The 22212-nt window shown below is 44.7% G+C and overlaps 1 protein-coding gene across 2 annotated transcripts in view; it reads right to left on the reverse strand.

Annotated features, from left to right (window-relative positions):
* Positions 1–7433: 7433 nt before the first annotated feature.
* Positions 7434–22212, reverse strand: part of DDI2 (DDI proteasomal shuttling factor 2) — a 57942-nt gene continuing 43163 nt past the window's right edge. For both annotated transcript variants that reach the window (XM_075906336.2, XM_006129786.3), the window contains one exon: positions 7434–13804. In XM_075906336.2, the coding sequence (XP_075762451.2) occupies positions 11877–13804 (1928 nt within the window). In that variant the 3' untranslated portion in view covers positions 7434–11876. The remainder of the gene's footprint in view (positions 13805–22212) is intronic.

The raw sequence follows: 22212 nt of genomic DNA on the forward strand, positions 1-22212 counted from the left end.
GCGCTAGTGTAGCGCCTATGAAAGTTAGTTCGAACTAACGTCCGTTAGTTTGAACTAACTTTGTAGTGTAGACATACCCTGAGAGGAAGGAGCATCTTCTCGGGCAGGCTTCCAAACCTAGTGAGGAGGCTTTAAACTAGGTTCGTTGAGCGACAGTGACCAAAACCCTGGGATAAGTGAGGAAGTCAGACATCAGGAAGAATCACCAGGAGCAACAAAGGATGACCTCTGATTCGGATGGAGGAAGTAGGGCGATCAACTGGTTATCTAAGCTGTTTGTACACAAATGCGGGAAGCCTGGGAAACAAACAGGAAGAATTAGAACCCTTCGCCCAGTCAAAGAACTGGGCCAGGGAGACGGGAGCAAAGCGGCGGAGCACCAAGGGCCGGACCCGCGGCCGCTTCCAGATCAGCTGGAAGCGGCGCGGGTCCAGCCGGGTGCTCCGCCGCTTTGTTCAAAAGCAGCAGATCAGCTGGAAGCGGCGCGGATCCGGCCCCGGGTGCTCCATCGCTCTGTTCAGCGTCTCCCTGGTCTGCAGACCAGGGAGACGCTGAACAGAGCGGCAGAGCACCTGGCTGGACCCGCGCCGCTTCCAGATCAGCTGGAAGCGGCGCAGGTCCGGCCCCGGGTGCTCCGCCGCTTTGTTCAGCGTCTCCCTGGTCTGCAGACCAGGGAGATGCTGAGCAGAGAGGCGGAGGACCCGGGCCGGACTCGCAGCGCTTTCATCTGATCTGGAAGCCGCGGGTCCGCCCGGGTCCTCCGTGGCTTTGCTCAGCGTCTCCCTGGTCTGCAGACCAGGGAGACGCTGAACAGAGCGATGGAGGCACCCGGGGCCGGATCCGCGCCGCTTCCAGCTGATCTGCTGCTTTTGAACAAAGCGGCGGAGCACCCGGCTGGACCCGCGCCGCTTCCAGCTGATCTGGAAGGACCCGGGCCGGACCGCGGCGCTGATCTGGAAGCGCCACGGTTCGGCCCGGGTCCTCTGCAGCTTTGCTCCACATCTCCCTGGTCTGCTGGGGGGGGGGGGGACGCAGCTAGTGCCCCCCCAGCAGACCAGGGAGACGTGGAGCAAAGCTGGGAGCCTGTGGTAGAGCAGGTGGGGCACTGCCGGTTGGTCCCGCAGCACCGCTCCTTGGCGCTACTGGACCAACCCGACAGCACCCCAGCTGCTCTGCCCCAGGCGTCCCAAAGTCAGCCGCTGCTGAAACTGACCAGCGGCTGACTACAGGAAGCCCGAGGCAGAGTTGCTCTGCCCTGGGCTTCCTGGAATCAGCTGCTGATCAGTTTCAGCAGCAGCTGACTTGGGGACGCCTGGTGTTCTTACCTTGAATCTGTATGTAAGTGGAACTGGTGTCCAGATTCAGCGGCTGTTGAAACTGATCAGTTTCAGCAGCGGCTGACGCCAGTTCCGACTTACATACAGATTCAACTTAAGAACAAACCTACAGTCCCTAACTTGTACGTAACCCGGGGACTGCCTGTATCTTGACTTTAGCAAAGCTTTTGATACGGTCTCCCACAATATTCTTGCCAGCAAGTTAAGGGAATGTGGATTGGATAAATGGACTGTTAGATGGATAGAAAGACTGTCGGGCCCAACAGGTAGTGATTAACGGCTCGATTTTAGGTTGGTGGTTGGTTTCTAGCGAAGTGCCCCAAGAATCTGTTCTTGGACCGGTTTTGTTCAACACCTTAATTAATGACCTGGATGAGGAGATGGATTGCACTCTCAGCACGTTCGCAGATGACAGTAACCTATGGGGAGAGGTAGATACGCTGGAGGGCAGGGAGAGGGTCCATAGTGACCTGGACAGATTAGAGGTTTGGGGCTAAAATGGAGCCTTTCCCACCAACCCTCTCTCTGCCTGCCTTTTTCCCTCCTTTTTCCCAAGGGCGCATGGGAGTTGTAGTCTCTAGGGCTAGATTGCAGCACAAAGGATCCTCCCAGTAATAGTCACAGGCTCCTTCCTGAATTGTAGATGCCAGAAGTGAACACAGCATTCCAATAGTGATCACACCAGTGCCAAATAAACTTCTCTACCTCTGAGTCTGTTTATGTATCACCTTGCCCTTTTGGCCACTTTGTTGCACTGGGAGTTCACATTCAGCTGATTAGCTACCATGATCCTCAATGCTTTTTCAGAATCACTGCTTCCCAGAGTATTTACACTTCACTCTCTTAAAATGCATATTGTTTGTTTGCACTGAGGTGTATTGGTGAACTGTGCTTTTCATTATTTACTATTCCCCCAATTTTTGTGTCACTTTTAAAAAGTGTGTAGATTATTTTGTGTTTTCTTCCAGGTCTTTGAATGGTATGTTGTGTAGAGCAGGAGTCTCAGCCCCGCTTCCCAGCAGCTGGTTCCTCCCCCTCTCCTCCGAGCCCGCCCCACTCTGCTCCCCTCCTGGCAGTCATGCTGAGGCCTGGTACCAGGCCACAGCCCATAGTTTGGGAAACACTGGCCTAGCGCTAAAGCCCTTTGGCTTCAGATTCAGTCCCAGGCAGCGGGACTTGGCCTTCAGACCCAGGCCCCAGCATCACTAAGCCAGCCTCAGCAAGGCCCAATATAATGGGGTCCCAATGACAAACCTGCCCGCTCGGAAACATTGCTTTCCTCCAGTCTTGGAATTTCCCCCATGTTCCAGGACTTATTTAAAATCAACAATAATGGCTCAACAATTGTCTTAGACAATGCTTTTAAAACTCTTGGATGCAAGTTATTTGGCTCTGTTGATTTAAAAAATGTAACTTTAGTGGCTTCAGTTTAACAATCTACTGAGATACTAGTGGAATGGAAAGAATATTATCTTTATATGACAAGGCTACATAATCTGTTTTTTCCCAAATACAGCAAAGTAATATTTCTGACACCTATGCCTTTTCTGCACTGTTATTAATAAATCTACCATTTCCATCTGGTAATGAACAAACACCATTGCCAAGATTCTTTTTTGTTCCTAATATACTTTAAAAACTACTTATTATTATTCATTTGGCCAACCATAGATCTCTTCTTGTGTTCCTTTGCTTCCCTCATCAATTTTCTACAATTTGTATCTTCTGAAATATATTCTTTACCTCCAATTGAAAGTAGGAATAAAGGATCTTTCGGAAAAGGGCTTTTTTCCCCGCAAGATCCCGTCTAGACTGGCGCTTTTCTCTGGCAAAACCCCGAGCTGGAAAAAAGCGGCAGCTATGTTCATGCAAATGCCGCGGGGGATATTTAAATCCGCCGCGGCATTTGCAATTCCGACTGGTCTCCTTAGCATCCCTTTTTCAGAAAGGGGTGCCAATGTAGACACAGCCAGTCAATGTTTTAATCAATAAGGCTGTCTTCCTCAGTTGTGGCTTTTGGGACATCTAATAAAATGTTCTTTGAAACAATTCACAATTATCATTCACATTTTTCTGATTACTTTCTTCCTCCCGGCCTACTGCTGTTTTCAGCTTTGTGAAAGTGATCCCTTTAAAGCACAAAGTATTTATATTACTGGTTTGGACTGTATATTCTGTTTGCACATTACAAATGTGACCAAGTCATGATCACTTGTACTTTGGCTATCATTAATTTTTAGCTTAATGATCAATTCCTCTTTTTGAAGACTAAATCTAATTTAGATTTTTCCCTTGTTGATTTCAAACATTTTTTAAAATAGGAAATTGTAATCTATAATGGTTTAAAAAAATCCAGGGATGTTTTAGTACTTGGAGCTTGAGACTTCTAGCATATTGAAATCTGGCAGCTCAGTCTATAAGTATGCACATGGGGGAAAATATTTTATGAGTACTTCAATCTAGCTAAGAAAGATATAATACAACCCAATGGCTACGTCTAGACTGGCCCCCTAATTCCGGAAGAGGCATGCAAAGCAGGTAAGTCAGAATAGGGAAATCCGCGGGGGATTTAAATATCCCCCGCGGGATTTAAATAAACATGTCCGCCGCTTTTTTTACGGCTTGGGGAAAAGCCGGAAAAAAGCGTCTAGACTTGCGCGATCCTCTGGAATAAAGCCCTTTTCCGGAGGATCTCTTATTCCTACTTTCAGGTAGGAATCTCTTATTCCTACTTTCAGGATGCTTTTTTCCGGCTTTTCCCCAAGCCGGAAAAAAAGCGGCGGACACGTTTATTTAAATCCCGTGGGGGATATTTAAATCCCCCGCGGATTTCCCTATTCTGACTTACCTGCTTTGCATGCCTCTTCCGGAATTAGGGGCCAGTCTAGACGTAGCCAATGTGTTGAAACTAGACAAATTCAGATTGGAAATAAGGCATACATTTTTAACAGTGAGCATTCCTGTTCGTCCATTGAAGTCGATGAGGACCACCCAGTGTCATCAGTTTAGTTGGGGGTGGGTTCGGAGATAGCTGATTAGTCCAATCCGAGCCCGAAATTGACGGTCACAGTGGGGACATGGAAGATCGGACTGCCGACTGGAGGAAGAGAAGATACCAGTCCTGGACTTGCGAAGAAGACGTTTCTCTGCAGCATAACGCAGTCTCTTTTGTTCGTGGGCTATTGCACCATCATGTATTCATCTGCGCCAGGCAGAACGATCATCAGCAATACTCTCCCAATTTCCAGGATCTATGTTACAGTGCTTAAGGGAGGCCTTAAGGGTGTCTTTGAATCTCTTCTTTTGACCTCCAAGAGATCGCTTGCCATGTTGTAATTCGCAATAGAGCATCTTCTTGGGCAATCAGTCATCGGACATGCGCACAACATGGCCAGCCCATCTGAGTTGTGCCTTGCAAAGCATGGTGTGGATGCTTGTCATATTAGCCTGTAGAAGAACATCAGTATCTGGAACTTTATACTGCCATCTTATCTTCAGCAGTTTCCATAGACAGTTCAGGTGGAAGTGATTCAGCTTTTTTGCATGACAACTATATACAGTCCAGGTCTCACAAGCATAGAGGAGGGTGGGCAAGAAGACCGCCGAGTAGACTTTTAGCTTGGTCTCAGTCTTAATGTCTCTTGAAGGAATGGATGATAACATGGGTGACTTGCGAGTAAATTTGATTAAAGTGAGGGAGAGTTGCACATCGTCAGCCTCACTCTCTTGTCCAAGCTCCATAACTCCAGTGGCAAGACATAGTCAAGATGGCTGGAATGGAAGCTGGATGCAGTGGATGACCAGGGCGTTCTACGTGTCTTGCCGTGGTCTATGCTGTCCACAAAGCATTGCTGGAAATCGCCTTTCTGCCCGTTGACCACATGGTGATTCCTCCGCACAGTCCGCCGAATCCAGTCTTTACGTGCATTGGGTGACAAGCCCAAAACTCACCGATGGTTCAGAGCCCATCGGCTACCCTCCCCTCGTTCAGCCGATCAGTTGAAGCCGTTGCCTGTGGTGTGGCCGCTGTGCATGCTACAGCTACTTGGAGCCACACGTGAGAGCTGAGTGTCACGTGGGGACCAAAGGTGGACGAACTACTCCCGAGGGAGTACGGCGTGTGCTCCAACCAGAGGTGCTACCCCTCCATGAACATCCCATACACCACAGCACTGAGCATCATTAACCACTGGAAGAATTTACCAAAGGTTCTGGTAGATTCTCCATCACTGGCCATTTTTAGCTTGAGAGTTAATATTTTTCTCATAGAGCTACTCTAGTAATTGTCTGGGGGCAATCCCATGGCCTGTGTTATACAGGAAGTCAGGCTATATGATCACAAAGGTACCTTGTGACCTTGAAATCTCTGAATCTAAATGATGTTTTAGCAGAAGGCAGCGTGAGATCCAATGGTAGGAAGCTGACGCTAGACATATCGGGACTAGAAATAAATTAAGTGAGAATAATTAACCAATGGAATAATGTACTTGGGGCAGGGGTATCTTCTCTATCACTTGCAGTCTTTAAATCAAGATTCAAATGTCTTGGTAAACAAGACAGAAATTAGGGTATGTCTACACTACCCCGCTAGTTCGAACTAGCGGGGTAATGTAGGCATACCGCACTTGCAAATGAAGCCCGGGGTTTGAATTTCCCGGGCTTCATTTGCATAAACCGGGCACCGCCATTTTAAAATCCCGGCTAGTTCGAACCCCGTGCTGCGCGGCTACACGCGGCACGGAGTAGCTAGTTCGGATTAGGCTTCTAATCCGAACTAGCTGTACTCCTCGTGGAATGAGGAGTACAGCTAGTTCGAACTATTACAAAGCTAGCTTCCCCAATTATCACCTCTAATACCATTAGCTCACATACATTTACCTTCTCTCCCCCGCCCCCACCCCGCCCTGCATCCCCCTTCTGTTCTGAAATTTGATTTGTCCTTTTCACATGTGTTCATTTTTTGTAATTGTATCCTTTGGTATATATGGTTGTGACTATTTTCTTCCACTATTTGATCTGAGGAAGTGGGTCTGGCCCACAAAAGCTCATCATCTAATAAACCATCTTGTTAGTCTTTAAAGTGCTACATAGTCCTGTATTTTGTTCCAGCTACACCAGACTAACACGGATACATTTCTATCACTATCCTTTATAAGTGAGATTTTTTTTATAACAGTGTAAATCTCTGTTAAGCTTGTTACTTATCAAAAAATGGAAATATTACAAGGAAATCACCTTTGCTTTGGAAAGACGTAGGGATAAGAATTTTGAAGCCAGTAGGGGAAGTCAATATATTGCAAAGCAGAGAAAAACTCTTTTATATATTAATGCTGTGAACAAACTGACAAGACAACATTATGATAAAAATTGTTTATTTTTTTAAATATCAAATTGTTTTTGCACATCAATTTTTCCCCTGGACGGACAAAGTCCCCCAGTATTAAAAAAAATCAAATTAAAAAAAGCCTTGTATATTACTGAGGACAGAACTCCATCCCATTACTGGATCAAAGAATCCTACCTCCCCAACACCCAACTGCTAGAAAAACCACATATGTTCTGCCCAGAAGAGTAAGTGACATGTCTTCAGGATTCCTGAGTACAGTTCCCCTCAAGTTCCTTAAGTAAGTTTGCAAGACCAAAACCTAAAAAGCATCGGTCACATAGAAACAAAAGAGTTTGATATTTGGCTGCAGACTAAACAATGCAAAAAGAAATATTTATACTGCTTTTGAGGGGAAGACTGCACCAAAATAAGCTGCATTTTTCCTTTCTGACATGTAACAGTGGGGAAAAAAAAATCAAAGAAAATAAATTTATGCTAGAATTTCCCTGGAGCTTGGGTGAAAAGCCCAAGTCTGGTAAAGAAACCTGAAGTTTACAGCCTGTTGTCCATTCTGTTCATGAATGGCAGAGGTTTTTAAAAAGCCCAATGGTTTGCAAGTTACGAAAGCAATGAGCAAGCTCAAGCACACCCTCTGAGTAGAGCACTTACCCTAGCTGACAGCCCCAGAGAGCAGAGTCCTGCTAGCCACAGAAGGGCCAGCACTACAGGAAACATTTTCCTCCCTCACCAGGATTTCACAAGATTTAACTCAGAGTTTCTGACCCTTTGATTTAAGCTATTATAGTAATGCAACACATCTGGAAAGACTCCTCTTCAGAGCAGGGAATTTATATTACCCATTCTATCTTTGCTGCCTCTACTAACGCTACCAAGAAGTACTTAACTGAAATTTGGAAGTGGACAAAGGCCAATGAACAACATTGAACCCAGACTTTTGGAGAATACCAGTCTCAGATGGGTCCATTTCTTGGCAAGAATTAAGACAAAGAACAACCAGTTAAAGAAAAATGAATATTCTCTCCATCTTTGCCTGTCTTTCATTTTGCCTCCCACTCCAGCCCACAGTTATCAGCATATTCATACTCATCCTTGTTTGCTTCTAACCGATTAACTCCCATATAATCACAAAGTTATGCATGTAAAGTTACATTCCAGTCATGTATTTGGTTTGACACATGCAACATTAATTAAATGCTTTAACCCTCAAACAGTGCCTCTTGCTCCATATTTGTCATCTGAAGAAGTGGGTTGTGCCCACGAAAGCTCATATCATCTATATTTTTTTGGTTAGTCTCTAAGGGTACATCTACACTGTACTGCTATTTAGCTACCCTGCATCTTAACAAGCTGCTCATTATTTCGAAGTACTTTCTGGTGTGCTATTTCGGTATCCCTGCAAACCTCATTCCACAAGGGTTAAGGGATGTCTCAAGATAGTGTTATTTCAAAATTTGGCGCTGTGTATACGCGCCAAATTACAAAATAAGCAATTTAGAGTTTACAGTGCTGTGTAGATGCACCCTAAGGTGCTACAGAACCATTTTTTAAAGTTTTTTGGGGGGGCATAATTTATGTTATTTGGTTTACAAAGGCTGGATTCTAATCCCCTCGGGAAGTATTTGGGAAGGAGTCATCTGCATTGTAAAAATCAAGCCTTGACTCAATGACTTTTTTTTGGATGGGAGAGTGGGAAGAGGAGGAAAAAGGGAAGTGCCAAAATCTCTTCTCTGAGGACAAATACACATAGTTTTGTTGGCAGTCTTTCTACATCACTTTGTTACAGAGGTAGCATAGGGCATAGCAAAAGGATATGTGCCACACACTAACATAGAAGACAACAGCTCTTAGAGCTCTTTGTAAGGAATAACAACCTTAGGCATTCTACTGGATTAAGAAGTTTAAATTAAATGGTTCTTCAATTTTATAATTTTGTTTATTGAATCTTGTTCCTTAAGAACCAACATTATTCAGTCCTGTTTATTCTCTAATTTAATCCTACTGCCTTGTTCACTCAAAACAAAATTTCATATAATACAGATATTAAACTCACCAAGTTTAGATGACTCTTGGGCAGATTTTTCAGCTGTTTTACTGTTTTGGGTTCCGGCCTCAGTTTCTAGCCATTCAGAGAAAGCAACACAGGAATTCCTATCAGTACTGATTGTTTATTTACAGTACAGCACGGGCAGATGAGCAGTTAAAAAACATCAAAAACCCCAGAATTTTATAATAAAATAAAACTATCAAAGCAAATTGGTTGATGCTCTAAAGTTTCATTAGCATAAATTCTGCAGGTACATTTTGTAAGTAACTATGGCCAAACAACTTGTCTGGTGCAAAGCAGCCCTTCCGCCCCCTCATTTGGCTATTAGCAATTACTTTAAAAAAAATTAACATGTACTGACAATTCCATGTTAACAATACCTGACAAAGGTATTGTAACATCAGATAACTAATTTCTGGTGTTTTAAGTAGTGGGCAGTAAACCAAGCTGTGCACTAAGGGCAGCAAATTCTATCTTACACAAGCACAAGAGGGCAGATCCTTGAGCATCTGCCCCAAGAAGCTCCCACTGAAGTCTCCATGGTGCTGCATGAGCATACCTTGGAGCAAGCCATTGGGCAGTTTGGGGAAGCTACTCAGGTGCTGAGTATGGGCAGCAAGGGCCAGCAATGTGGCTGGGAGCCAGATATGGGGAAGTGCAGTAGGCTGGGGCCAGAATGCTCCACTTCCCACCACCACACAGTGAGTGCAGGGGGCCCCTGACCTCTTGCTGCTGGTCCCAGCCCCTCCATCCATCCCCCAGGCCACATTGCTTTGGGAAGGGTTTTGGGGGAAGGGGTGAATAGGGGCAGAAAGAGGCAGGGTTGTCCCAAGTCCCGCATCCCACTAGGGATGGCACTGTCTAGGGCAAAGCCTGGCTGTTTGAATTGAGAACAGCCTAAATGGGAAAGAGAGGAGCTCTACTATTAGCTACTCTTTGAATATTGCTCAGCCAGATGCAAATAGGCTAAAAGGCTTTAATGGAGTCCAACACCAGAAGGGACCATTGTGAGGATCTGGTCTGACCTGAGTAACACTGGACATAGAACTTCAGCTCAAAAATTCCTACAGCATCTCATCTTCAACAGCCCTTTAGAAGGCCTCTTAGAAGTCAGTTCTACAATAATGACCCAAGACAATGCAGCTCACCACACAGGAACTGCGATATTTGAGGTGCTTATATTTCACAAGGAGTTTCCTGTCATCACCTGTTCCTCAGAAAAGTTTTAGTGCTTGGTAAAAATCCTGACACCAGTTATTTCTTCAAGAAGCCTTGATCAGGATCTAAAATAAAACACTGGATTTTACTTAGGTTCAGTTCTACCACCACCAATTCCAGGGAAAGCTCTACTGGATGTTCACAGGACTCCTCAAGTCTGTTCTTGCCTACTTTATGCACTGGTTTTAAAGAGTCAAGCTATCCCTCACTGCTCTCAGGGACTCTCCCATCTGTGTATCCAATTGAATAGATGTGGATTATAAATCACTCCTCTGAAAGCTACCAAATGCACACATGCAAATATTCTAAGCAAGAGAAAACAGGGATAAGTTCTGAAGCCCAGAAAAATCTGAGGTACCTAATGTGTTGAGAAAATTGGTCAGCTACTGTGGACTCACAACGTGAGCTTATTTATCTGAAGCTGGAAATCTGAGATTGTATTTTGTGAAGCCACATTAGATCTGCAGAGGGGACCAGACTGAAGTTTCTACTCAGAATCTGGTATCATATTTTATCGTGCTTCCCTTTCTCAATAGTGCCAAGAACCTCTATGAAGAAGAAAATAGCACATCTCCTTGAACTATTTTTCCTGGAACCAGGCTTTCCTGAGCACACCTCTGTCTTGTTAGAACCTCCAAAAAGCCTCAATGGTTGTAATGCATATGCCAGATCAGTGCCCTACTTGCAGGTTGTTTACATGGGGAGTCATCACTTATCACAAGGTACTGAACTGCAATCCACTGTGGTTTTGTAGTTAGCATTTTGGCAGTGAAAATCATAGCCTTGGAGTGTCTATTTTAAAAATTACTGAGGGACTGATCACCCCCAAACAAAGGAAATATCATTCCCTTAATTACAGATTCCTCCTACTCAGTGCACAAATCATAAGGTTAAGAAGGCTTCCTCCCCCACTCCTTTTCTGTGTGGATGAAGCTTATGGACAAAGCTATAAAAGAGTAGAATACCCTTTTACAGGATGAACCTCTAAACAAGGACACACTGGTCTGGCAACATCCATGGTCCAGCAGCCCTGCTGAGGTGGTGGCAGCAGGGTGGCATTGGCCTCCCCTGGTCTGGCAAACTGCTTTGTTCAGCACTGTTCAGGTCCCGAGAGTGCCAAACCAGTGGGGGGGGGGGGGGGAAGGGGGTGTTCAAACTGCATTTCATACTCCCCAATAAAGATTTACACCAAGACATTTTCAGATATTTTGCCGTGTCTCATTTTTGTTGGCATCAAATTTTCTCTCCCTGCCACGTAAAAACGTTAACATGCTTGCCCAATAGCATAAAGCATTTTGACAATTGATGCATTCAGCTTTCAGCGCACAAAAAGATGCAAGCCTTGAACATCTCTGCAACACTTTTGTGGATGCAAAGCTCAGTGGGCATCAACATACCTCTAGTAGCTGCTACAATTCTTCATCAGCATCAGATTAATATCTGATTATAAAGCAGAAGTAGAATGACTGGTACAATTCCAAACACCTCAATTTGACAAACTTTGTTTCAGTTTGTACCATACTGAATTCATAGCTTGTGTGCCTCACGTGTAACAGCATATGCTCTGCCTTGCCTTGCAGACGCAGGTACATACATATTGAATTCTGCTTTTTGCTGAACACGGTGGTGATTCTCAATGGCTTCTGCTTTTTATTTATACTGTTGGAGCCAATTCTAAAATCATACAATTATATAAAAAGTTTTATTCCGCTATGCACCATTTTAAGGAAAAGTAAAAGTGAATTTGTTTACACAATGACAAAACTTTTCTTGCCCAAATTTAATGCATGACACACAGAGAACAGATCATAAATTATTTTGGCTGATTTTTCTTTTAATTCTGACTCAGCATTCATCTTGCAGATTACTCTATAGAATTTAAATAAGTTCTCTAAATGAAGAATGGAGCAGTCAGGCCTTTGTGACATGGTCACATAGGAACTATGATATTCTTGGCCAATAAAAAGAGGAGGGCAAGGGTTGCATTCCCACCAGCTTGCTCCAAAGCTTCAAGAGCTTCTTGCAGGGTAAAGCCAGCATTCAGAATCTGATCAATGTCAGCGGCAGGAAAAACAGGCAGCGGAAGGACTCTGGAGCTCAGTTCCAGGTTGCTGATGGATGGGCAAAGCAAAGGCTCCACAAGTCCTTGTGGAGGCCTTGGATCCGCAGAGTTTGAGGAACTGTCAGGTATTTCAGACACTTCTGTTAACAGGCTCGGAGCATCTTCCTCCACCCTGAGGTCAGGTGAACACAATCTGTTCAGCTCTAACGTCTGACTGGCTGGAACTTGGTCATTTACTAAGCACTCAGGTAAAATTTCGTTACTCTGCAGGTGATGAAGTGTTGCAACTGAGCTCAGAATGACAGAATTACTCTTCCTGGATGACCTCTGTATCTCTACAGCATCTTTTTCAATAGTTGATTGGCTGCTATTTAAAACCTCGAAGCTATCATTTTCTGTTTTCATAGCACAAGATGGTGTCCCCGCTAGCCCTTCAGGGTTCACATGTTCAGGCATCACCATACGAAAAGAGCAATCTAGATCCCCGCTCTCTGGATCCAAGCTTTCACGTTCATCATCAGAAAGCTCCTTGCATTCCATTTGCTCTTCAGAAACGGTTTCTGGCCCACATGCGTCCTCTTCAGGTATAAAAGCAGTAGAATCTCCTTTTCTATTTATAATCAAAAGTTCATGAAGCTCCTTCAATGCTGCTGTTAAAGATAAACAAGACTCTTCAGTGGATGTTGCTGTATCACTGTTCAGCTGACGAATGCCAGAGGAAGAGCTATTTTCAGCTGCTAAATTAGGTAACTCATTACACATTCCAATGATTTCAATGTTCCCCTTAGGCTGCAGTAAATCCATAGTGGAAACTGGATTACTTGAAAATACAGATGAAGAGGAGTCATGCTTTGACGACTCCGTCTGCATCAAAGAACAATCCAAGTTCTGAACAGATCTACCAATACTCTTCACTTGAGTGCTCTGTTTGCTTGACAAGCTATGCACTGTGACTGCAGACTGTTCAGTTAAATCTGTGTTCATGAAGATGTCTGTATGTGCATCACCACAGAATGCTGACCCTGGGATATTATCTTTCCCGCAAGAAAGCTCTATCTTCTCCAGCTCACCTTCTCTTCTCTCAGCAAGAGAGTCAACAGGGGATTCTGGCTGGGTGTTTATAAGGCCCTGCTGCCCCACAGCAGGTAACTCAAGGCCACTGACATTCCAAGGGTGTTCTGGGTCAGCTGGTTCATTCTGTTTATCCAAACATTGTTCACACACGGGTTCTTTGTACATCTGAAAATCCAAAGGAAGATCATTCATTTGGTTCAATTCCAACTGTCCTGAAGGCAACAGCACACCTAGAACTTGCCCATGCTTGCTGGTGGTGTCAGACAAACTGCCTTCTCTGACTTCCATAGGAGAGTCCAGACAACAGGCTTGTTCTTTAGCATTACATTTCACTAGACTCTCAGCTGCAACTGTTTCTCCCAGTGTGTTCTGAGAAGGAAGCGTTGGACTGTGACAGGCTACCGCTCCAGTCTGGGTGACATGGTCACTGTGTGCTGAAGGAACAGCATGATCAGGAAGATTTTGTAACAGAAGATGGTCTGGAGCTAGCTGGCATTCAGCTGGTGACCCCAAAGACTTCACAACTGTGGGATCAATTATCTCTGCTACATTAGATTTGTGAGAGAAAATTGAAGCAGGGGCAGAGACGGAGTGATCAAGTAATTGATTTGTGGGATTACAGATCTTGGAACTTAATCCTGGAGAATGGACTGGACTATTAAATCCATCAGAAGATGGTAAAGATGGCATTTCCAGTGAGGTAGATTCTTTATCACTATTCTCTACACATGGATAGAAAGAGAAAGAAGTAGTTAGGATTGTAAGAGCTATTACATTTTCACATAATATAACAATTTTGGACCACAAGCAGTAAGGACACTTATCAGTTTGGTATGCCATTTCATTTTGGGAATGGTACATTTGAAGTGCAACTTTTTCAAGAATATACTGTAATTAGACCATATGCAACAGCACTACCAGAGCTCTTTGAATGAATGCAAATTTGGGGAACAACAAAGGCCCCAACATTACATACAGCCACTTTAACAGGACAAATGTTCGGGTATTGTGTGTGAGTATGTGTGTATGGAAATGTGTACTAGCTTGACTAGCTACTTATTGGTCTGTTGAAGTTTAAAAGCAACTTCCTTAGAAGTTTCACATGTAATACCAGCTCCCCTCCCCTAGCTTTGTTTTTCATAACAAACAAGAGAATCCTTTCTTTGTCTTGTTAGCAGCAAAGATGTGAGAACAATAGCAAAGAGAAATATCACAAAATAATAGAAAGCCATTGTTTATTTGTTTTAATTCCTCGGAGTGGTGGATAAAAACAAGATATATAGAGTTCAGAAAACATTCACCATCAGATAACAATTCTAGAGTAAAAATGTGGACCTAAGTTACTTGATAGCTTTTGTCTTCATTCACTTAACATTTCTTTTCTGTTCCAAGCTACTGATGTCTGCCATAAGGGGAGGAGTCAGGGAGCTGCAAATTCACCTCCACACAAAGTTAAATGAGTTCAAAACATCTGTTTTCATGCAGATAAAACAAGCAACCTATAACGCTTTAGTTACAGAACCCAAAAGGGCCTTTGAGAAAGACCTGCATTGGTTTAGAAAGGTCACACAGTAATACATAGATATTTGGCATTTATTCATGCAATTCAAATACATAATGCTGAATAACAAAGTTCTCCCAAGGAAGAACAAATTTTCAAGGTGTAAAATTTAGTACAACTAAAGTAATATGACTATGATTTAGTTGTGCCCAAAATACTTCAAATTAATCACAGCTTTGCATAATAAACTTACTGCAGGGGTTTAGGAACTGCTAGCCTTTTAAAAAAAATCAATTGCTATAATATGTTCATGGTTTAGTTGTAAAATTCTGTACACACAGCCAATGCAAGCTGAAGTTATAGCCTCTTAGTTAAGAAGCTTAACATAACCATCTAGTTAACCAGGTCTCTTTATATCTGTTGTCAGATAAAGCCCAACCAACTAGAGGCCTAGGGCTGCATATTGGTAATCTGACTTGTTGTCAACACAAATGAACTTCTTGTTTTATAAATCCAAAATGAATACAGCCTTTCACCTCAGAAGACCTGGGTTTGACTTAAGACAGGACACAGTGAGATGGCTTTGTCCTAGTTCTGTTTGTGTACATTGCAAGTCACCCTACAGTTCATTATAACGAGTCATCTCTGTTCAAGAGTTTCAGTGTTAGGCATCATAGATGCCATGGGTGATAAATGAGGTGCTTTAGGAAAGTAATGCAGGGAAGCTCATACAACTTTTTGGTCCCTCCTTTCCACAAACAAATGATTTAAACAAAAAAGTTTAAACGAGGAAAAAAAAAATCACACTATAGGATTGTTACATTTAGAAAAAGGAGACGGAATGTTTTCACCCCATGTGAAAGGAATAAGCTTGTCAATTTCACATCACATAGGTTTCTCCATAATATTGTTTGAAGCAAGATGAACCCTGCTGTTGACAGTGTGAAAGTTGTAGTGAAAGCTCAGAAATGGGTAGCTATAAATACCTGATCTGTGGCCCACTCCAGCTGCAGTTAACACACACTATATGCATCAAGGCTTCTGATGTTCTGTTTGGATTAGGAAACACAACACACCAAACTTGTGTTAGCAATTCAAAGCACACAACATGCATGGTTATAGTCTTCCGACTACGCTCTCTCTCCCCTTTCCCACCTTCTTCCAAGACAGGTTCTGAACAGTGTGAGCTCCTTGCATTCACTTCCTTGCAGAAGCTCAGCTGGCCATTCCGGCATAAGAGTCTGTTCAGGCACTTTGCCATGTTGAGTCAAAAAGAAACTGCTCTTCAACCCAATTCAGGATTTTATTGTACTGTACTAGCTACACTTGATCGGTACAGCCGTTGGAGAAGCTACAGATTCCATAAAAATACGTGGTGCACGTTATTTGAATAGCTCACTGTGCAGACTGCAGGAAATACACAGCAGGCACTTTTCAGAGAAGCTGGAGCTGGGGCCAGTGCAACAGTGCATGAATTCCGCTCCCAGTTGTCAGTAACTTGCTCTGTGACCTGGGTACATCACTTATCCCCATGTACTTGTATGTCCACTTTACACAAGGGGAGAACACCAGCCTCATAATGGATGTGTGACCTCAAGATTGTAAGATGCTTGGATGAAAGGCATCAGAAGCACTTTGTCTCAGCCATCAATAGGTTTTCAGAACATGAGTGACCGGAACAGATGTAGCCAAGGGTCAATCATGACTAACAGCAGCTTTCTTCACAGAGGGAAGAACATGTTTGCTCAACTGCCAATTTGGTTATTAGTAACAATTTCTATTTCTCAGAATGCTTCACCAACAAGTTAAAATTACATTCATTTATTTTTGCTAAGATCCTATGTAAATGCATCAGCTCCCAAGCTCCTGTAAAATTTGCAGCATGACCTTCGGTGTCACGAGTGTCCCTACAAGAGATGGCATTAAAGTCTCTGTCCATGTTTCTTATTTCCAACCAGCTATTCAAAACTTCCGGCTGCCCTGCCTGATTTGTCTGTCCCTGTGCACAGGTTCCAAAACTCAGTGGCCTTTAACAGGACCAGCATGACAACTGAATTAAGACACACTGAATTGCTTTCCTTAATTTAAATCTTAAAAAATCTTCCACCTTTTAAATATAGAAATGGATTGGGTTCTGCTGACTAAACATGTGTACCTGGGATTTTTATGAAAGTTTATTATTCCTGTTCTGTAAGAAGTTTCTGTCTCCAAGTACCTGTTTCTATTGCTTTCCGTTTAAATAAAGCCAGGGTGTGGAGTTTCTGAAGCAGAATGCATTGGGTCACTCCTGCGCATCTGGTCTTAACTTTACTCTAGCAACAATTTTGCTTAGTGGTATGTTTTTAATTCTGTAAATCCCTCCAGCCTTCCAGATTGTCTCAGTCTTTTGCAGGGATGTAGTGAGGCCTGTGCCACCACATGTAAGTGGAAAAACAAGACAGAATTGTGTTCTTCCAATCTGTAATAAAGGTCTAACCACTCAGATACATCAGGGAGTTGTATCCATTTAGGCGGCAGCAATAGCTGGTGTCCTGCCAGACACCTGAACATGGAATTTTCAAACACCAAAGACATGGCAGGATCTGCAGAAGGATTTGTTTTCAAACACTGTCAAGGAAATCAATACAATTATCGGAACTATAATTACCTTCCAGATAAAGCGCACCATATGCGATAGGGTTTCCCCTGTGAAGGGCAGCAGACTGCCGGGGGTTCTCAAATGGTGGGGTTGGCCTCTCCAGGGAGGCATGAACTGTGTGTGATGTGTGAGATTTTTAAAAGCACTCTGGCTGTCAGCCCTGGGCTGCTGAGGCTTGTGCAGAAGGGCTGTGCTCACACAAGAGGGAATAAAGGGGCTAGCTGGAGCCCTCCTTCTGCACTGCTGCTGTCCCCCCGCCAATCCCTCATCAGGAGGCAGCCCAGGCTTGGCCTCTCCTCTGCCACTAAGCTCAAGTGGAGCTGTCAGTTCTGGGGTGACAGCAATGGGGAGCTAAATCTGCTATGACAAGTAATATTGATCAATATCACTTTTCACATTGCCACCCTTACTTCTGCACTGTTGCTGGCACAGTGCTGCCTTCAAAGCTCAGCACCTGCCCAGCAGCTGCAGCTCTTGACTGTGCCTGCAGAGTATATGAACTTTGGGAAGAACGGGGTAATGCATAAGCAACTACAGAACAAAGAAGGTGGAGAGAAATTAAAAGTTTGAGAACCACTGCTCTATATTTACTGCTAGACTTTGTAGTCATTTTACTGTCAATATCCTAAAATCTCATTGATTACAGGGAGTTGGCATCATTTGAATCCAACTGGGAAGAAAGGATCGCACACTGCTGGAAGAGAACAAATCCTTGAACAGAAATGGAATACACATGGAGAAGTTCTTCGCGCTAATGAGTAAATTGTTATCTCTGCAGAATACCAAGATGACACTGGCACAGTAGCTGTGTTTTCACAAGCACTTAGCTGCCAAACTGGCATCTAACTCCAAATTCCAAGGCCTTCTGAGGTGGGTCTGAAAAAGACTGAATAAGGCTCAGGACTAATTCAGGTGTGTTCAAATGGGAGCTTTACTGACCTAATGATGTACAATGTAAACTCTGATGTATCTTGAGCCAAACAGGAGTCAAAATCCAAACCACTACAAAAGTGCACAGGACGTCCTGCAGGAAGGTGAATCTTTTGGGGCTGAACTATATCCTCTCTCTCTTTCTCTGCTTTCTTGATGCCACATAGAAGCAGCTAATATTTTGAAAGGAGGAAGACGGTGCAAGAGTTAATATTATGATAACTCAATATGTAGCTAAATATTGCCTACAAATGTTAGGTTGCTGACAAATGAGCCTAAAGCACAGTTAAATCACTCAAGATAGGAAAAAAAGGAAACCTACCTCACTTCATTTTATACATATACCCGAGTTTTACAGTGTTCCACAAGTGTTGTAGAACAACTAGAGATGGTCTGTTCTTTTTAAATTCCCTTGGTTAAAACACTCAGCTTCCTTCAGAGCTAAATCATTACCTCACCCAAAAGAGGAGACTGTTGGCAAATGAACAGCTGAACATTTTAAATTATATTAGCACAATTTTTTATGACAACAGACAGAACTATGTAGCACTTTAAAGACTAACAAGATGGTTTATTAGGTGACGGGCTTTCGTTTCAGCTAGACGAGACCAACACAGCTGCATCTCTATCACTATTCTTTATGACAACAGTTCTTGAAATGTTTTGTTAGTCTATAAAGTGCTACCAGACCATTTTTTTTAAGTTCTTGAAATGTTCTTCTATTTGTCTCTAAGGGTATGTCTACACTACCACCCTAGTTCGAACTAGGGTGGTTAATGTAGTCAATCGAAGTTGCAAATGAAGCCCAGGATTTAAATATCCCGGGCTTCATTTGCATCTTGCCGGGCGCCGCCATTTTTAAATCCCCGGTAGTTCGGACTCCGTGCCTGCGGCTACACGCAGCACGAAGTAGGTAGTTCGAATTAGAAAGCCTAATTCGAACTATCTACTCCGTGCCGCGTGTAGCCACGGGCATGGAGTCCGAACTACCGGGAATTTAAAAATGGCGGTACCCGGCAAGATGCAAATGAAGCCCGGGATATTTAAATCCTGGGCTTCATTTGCAACTTCGATTGACTACATTAACCACCCTAGTTCGAACTAGGGTGGTAGTGTAGACATACCCTAACAGCTTAGTTTTAAAATCTCAAACTTTTCAGGTTGATAGTCCTCAGTTTTGAGATTCAGATAAAATTGAATCTTCGATTGTAAAGTCACAATCTTACTGAGGCGCTTCGGAAAAATGAACCTTGATTTTTTCCATCTCAAACATTCTAATGGGACAAAAACAAATATTTTACATTTCCAATTATAAATAATTAGATGAGCCTAAGACACCAGATTTGGCTGTAGATCAGGGGTCTCAAACTCCCAGACCGGGGGCCATCCCCAGCTGGAGCAATTGTACAATCCACCCCAGGATTCCTGGTGAGCTGGGGAAAGGAGGGCTGCCTGTTACCAGCCCCCAAACCCAACCCCTTCCCACAGTTGTTCCACTCTTCCCTCCCATAGCATCCCATCCCCCAAGGATGCAGCTTCGGGGATGACGGGGGGGGGGGGGGGGCAGTGGGCCTGATGCAGTGTGGTGGCAGAGGTCGTCTCTCCTCCCCATCGCACAGCAACTGCCACGGGGAAGCAGAGAGAGTGCATTTGCCCAGTACTGGGGTGGAGATTTGGGGTCTAGACAGGAGGTAGGGTGCAGGAGCAGGCTGGGGATAGGAGTGCGGGTGGAAGGGAGGGGTGCAGGAGGGAAGTGGGAATGCAGGGTCTGAGAGGGAGGGTTCAAGAGCAAGCTGGGGGGGGCATGAGGTCTGGGAGGAAAGGTGCAGGAGTGGGCTGGAGGTGCAGGGTCCGGGGGGGTGCAGAAGCTGGGGTGGGAGACACACGAGGCTCTGCGTGCTGCAGGGAACCACCCCCGCTCCGCTCCCATTGGCTTTGATCGGCCCACAAGTCTCAGGGCTCCTCCCTAGTCTCCAGCCCCAGCTTGCACTGCTATGGCAAGGCAAGCCATGGGCCAAATCCTGTCCACAGGCCTTAGATTCCTCACTCCTTAACACTTCAAAACATCTGAGGTGTGAAGAACTCACTGCCCTTCACCCTCAAGAAACACAGTTAATAGGGGGTCTAAATTAGCTGTTATCGTTCAAGAAAGTCTTGCACTCATTGTGGATAGTTCTCTGAAAACAGGCAGTCAGTGTGCAGACACAGCCAAAAGCAGCTAACAGAATTTAGGAACCATTAAGAAAGGATGAGAAGACAATAAATATCATAATGCCACTACAGTATATACATTTGGGATACACCCCCATCTCGAATTCTGGTTGATCCATCTCAAAACAAAAATTAGAAAATGAAAAAAGGTACAGAGAAGGACAATACAAATAAGCATGGAACAGCTTCCTTCAGAAAAGAGAATAAAAAATTGGGACCGTTCAGCTTGGAAGAGTTTTCATAAGAGCCGAAGTGCGACAGTCTATCCCTTGGGGGAGCACTTTGCAACCCCCATTCTTTATACCATCTGAGATAGCAGGGAAAGGCTCTGACTTGGTGAAAGCAAATTTCTCTATCCATATTTGGTGTCTCATTAGCAGACATGAAATTATGAGAACTGTGTTGTATGGCTGTCACTAAAACATACTATACGTTGGAGATTTAGCCATATATTAGTTCTCCCGAAAGAACAAAGAAATAACCAACGCCCAGGCTGTGTGAAAAAAAAATGGAGCAATAGTCATTGTCCAGCAAGGGAGCTACACTTCTGTGATACGAGGCTGCACCAGGTGAACTACTCTGCCTGGCCTGGAGATCCAGTAAGGCCCCCAGACATGCCAGGACTTTCATCTCCCAAGTACATGGGTCTGAAGGTGTAAAGAACACAATGGCCACTTGATTGGCCCTTCTCCCCACTCTTAGGGTACGTCTAGATTAAATGGCTCTGCCGACAGAGGCATGTAAAATAGGCTACCCGACATAGTCAATGAAGCGGGGATTTAAATATCCCCGGCTTCATTAAAATAAAAATGGCCGCCACGCTGTGCTGGCTCAGCTGATTGTTGGCAGAGTGCACGAGTCAAGACGCGGATCGGTCGACAAGGGAAGCCTTTGTCAACCGCTCCCTTGTGCCTCATGAAACGAGGTTTACAGCGGTTGACAAAGGTTTCCCTTGTTGACCAATCTGCGTCGACTTGTGCATTGTGCCGACGATCAGCTGAGCCGCCACAGCGCGGTGGCCATTTTTATTTTAATGAAGCCGGGGATATTTAAATTCCCGCTTCATTGACTATGTCGGGTAGCCTATTTACATGCCTCTGTCGGCAGAGGCATGTAGTCTAGATGTATCCTTACAATGCAAGTAAAAGATACTGAAGGTTCTGACTGAGGCGACTGCATGGGCAGCTGGTGTCCTAGGTGGGGATCACCCACACACTGCCTTCAGAACACCTACTATAGGCCTACTGGGGCAGAGTGTTGCTGCCTCCCAGTGCCCGCCTTACCCGGTGGCTCTGGGTACGACACCTCCCTAGTGCTCTGGGGCCACATGCCCTCCTCCCTCCTTGGTGCTTCCTGGCCGCGGAGGCTGGGGTGCGGCTTGATGCCCATGAGTGAGGGGTGGGGCCTCACCAGAAGGGGCAGGGCTGGAGGTGGGGCTTGCCTCCCCTACCCCTACCTTCACCAACTGCCCATGGGGGACTGGCCCAGATTTTCAGGGGGAAGTCTGTGTACAGGTTGGACTTCCCTGGTCCAGCACCTCAGGACCTGATCAGTCCCCAATGAGGGAATCTGCTGGACCAGGGGAGGTTTCCTGTCACTGACCCTCGAACCCACTGGCTGCCTTTGTTTCCATTCCCAGCTTGTCACTCTGCTGTCAGCTGGGCAGGGCTGCCTGCCACTGAGCCAGGCTTGACTGGCTCCCGGGGTCTTGCGACCATGGCCTCCCTGCCAGGCTGGTGCCCTGTGCAACTCCAGCTCCCTGGACAGGCTGCTGCTGGCCCTGGCCCTGGCCCCTGCTTGCCTACTAGGCTGTTGCTAAGCTGCAGCCCAGCTCTCCTGCTGGGCAACCA

This window comes from Pelodiscus sinensis, chromosome 24, assembly GCF_052426305.1.
Source record: "Pelodiscus sinensis isolate ZL-2025 chromosome 24, ASM5242630v1, whole genome shotgun sequence".
NCBI classification, from domain to species: domain Eukaryota; kingdom Metazoa; phylum Chordata; order Testudines; family Trionychidae; genus Pelodiscus; species Pelodiscus sinensis.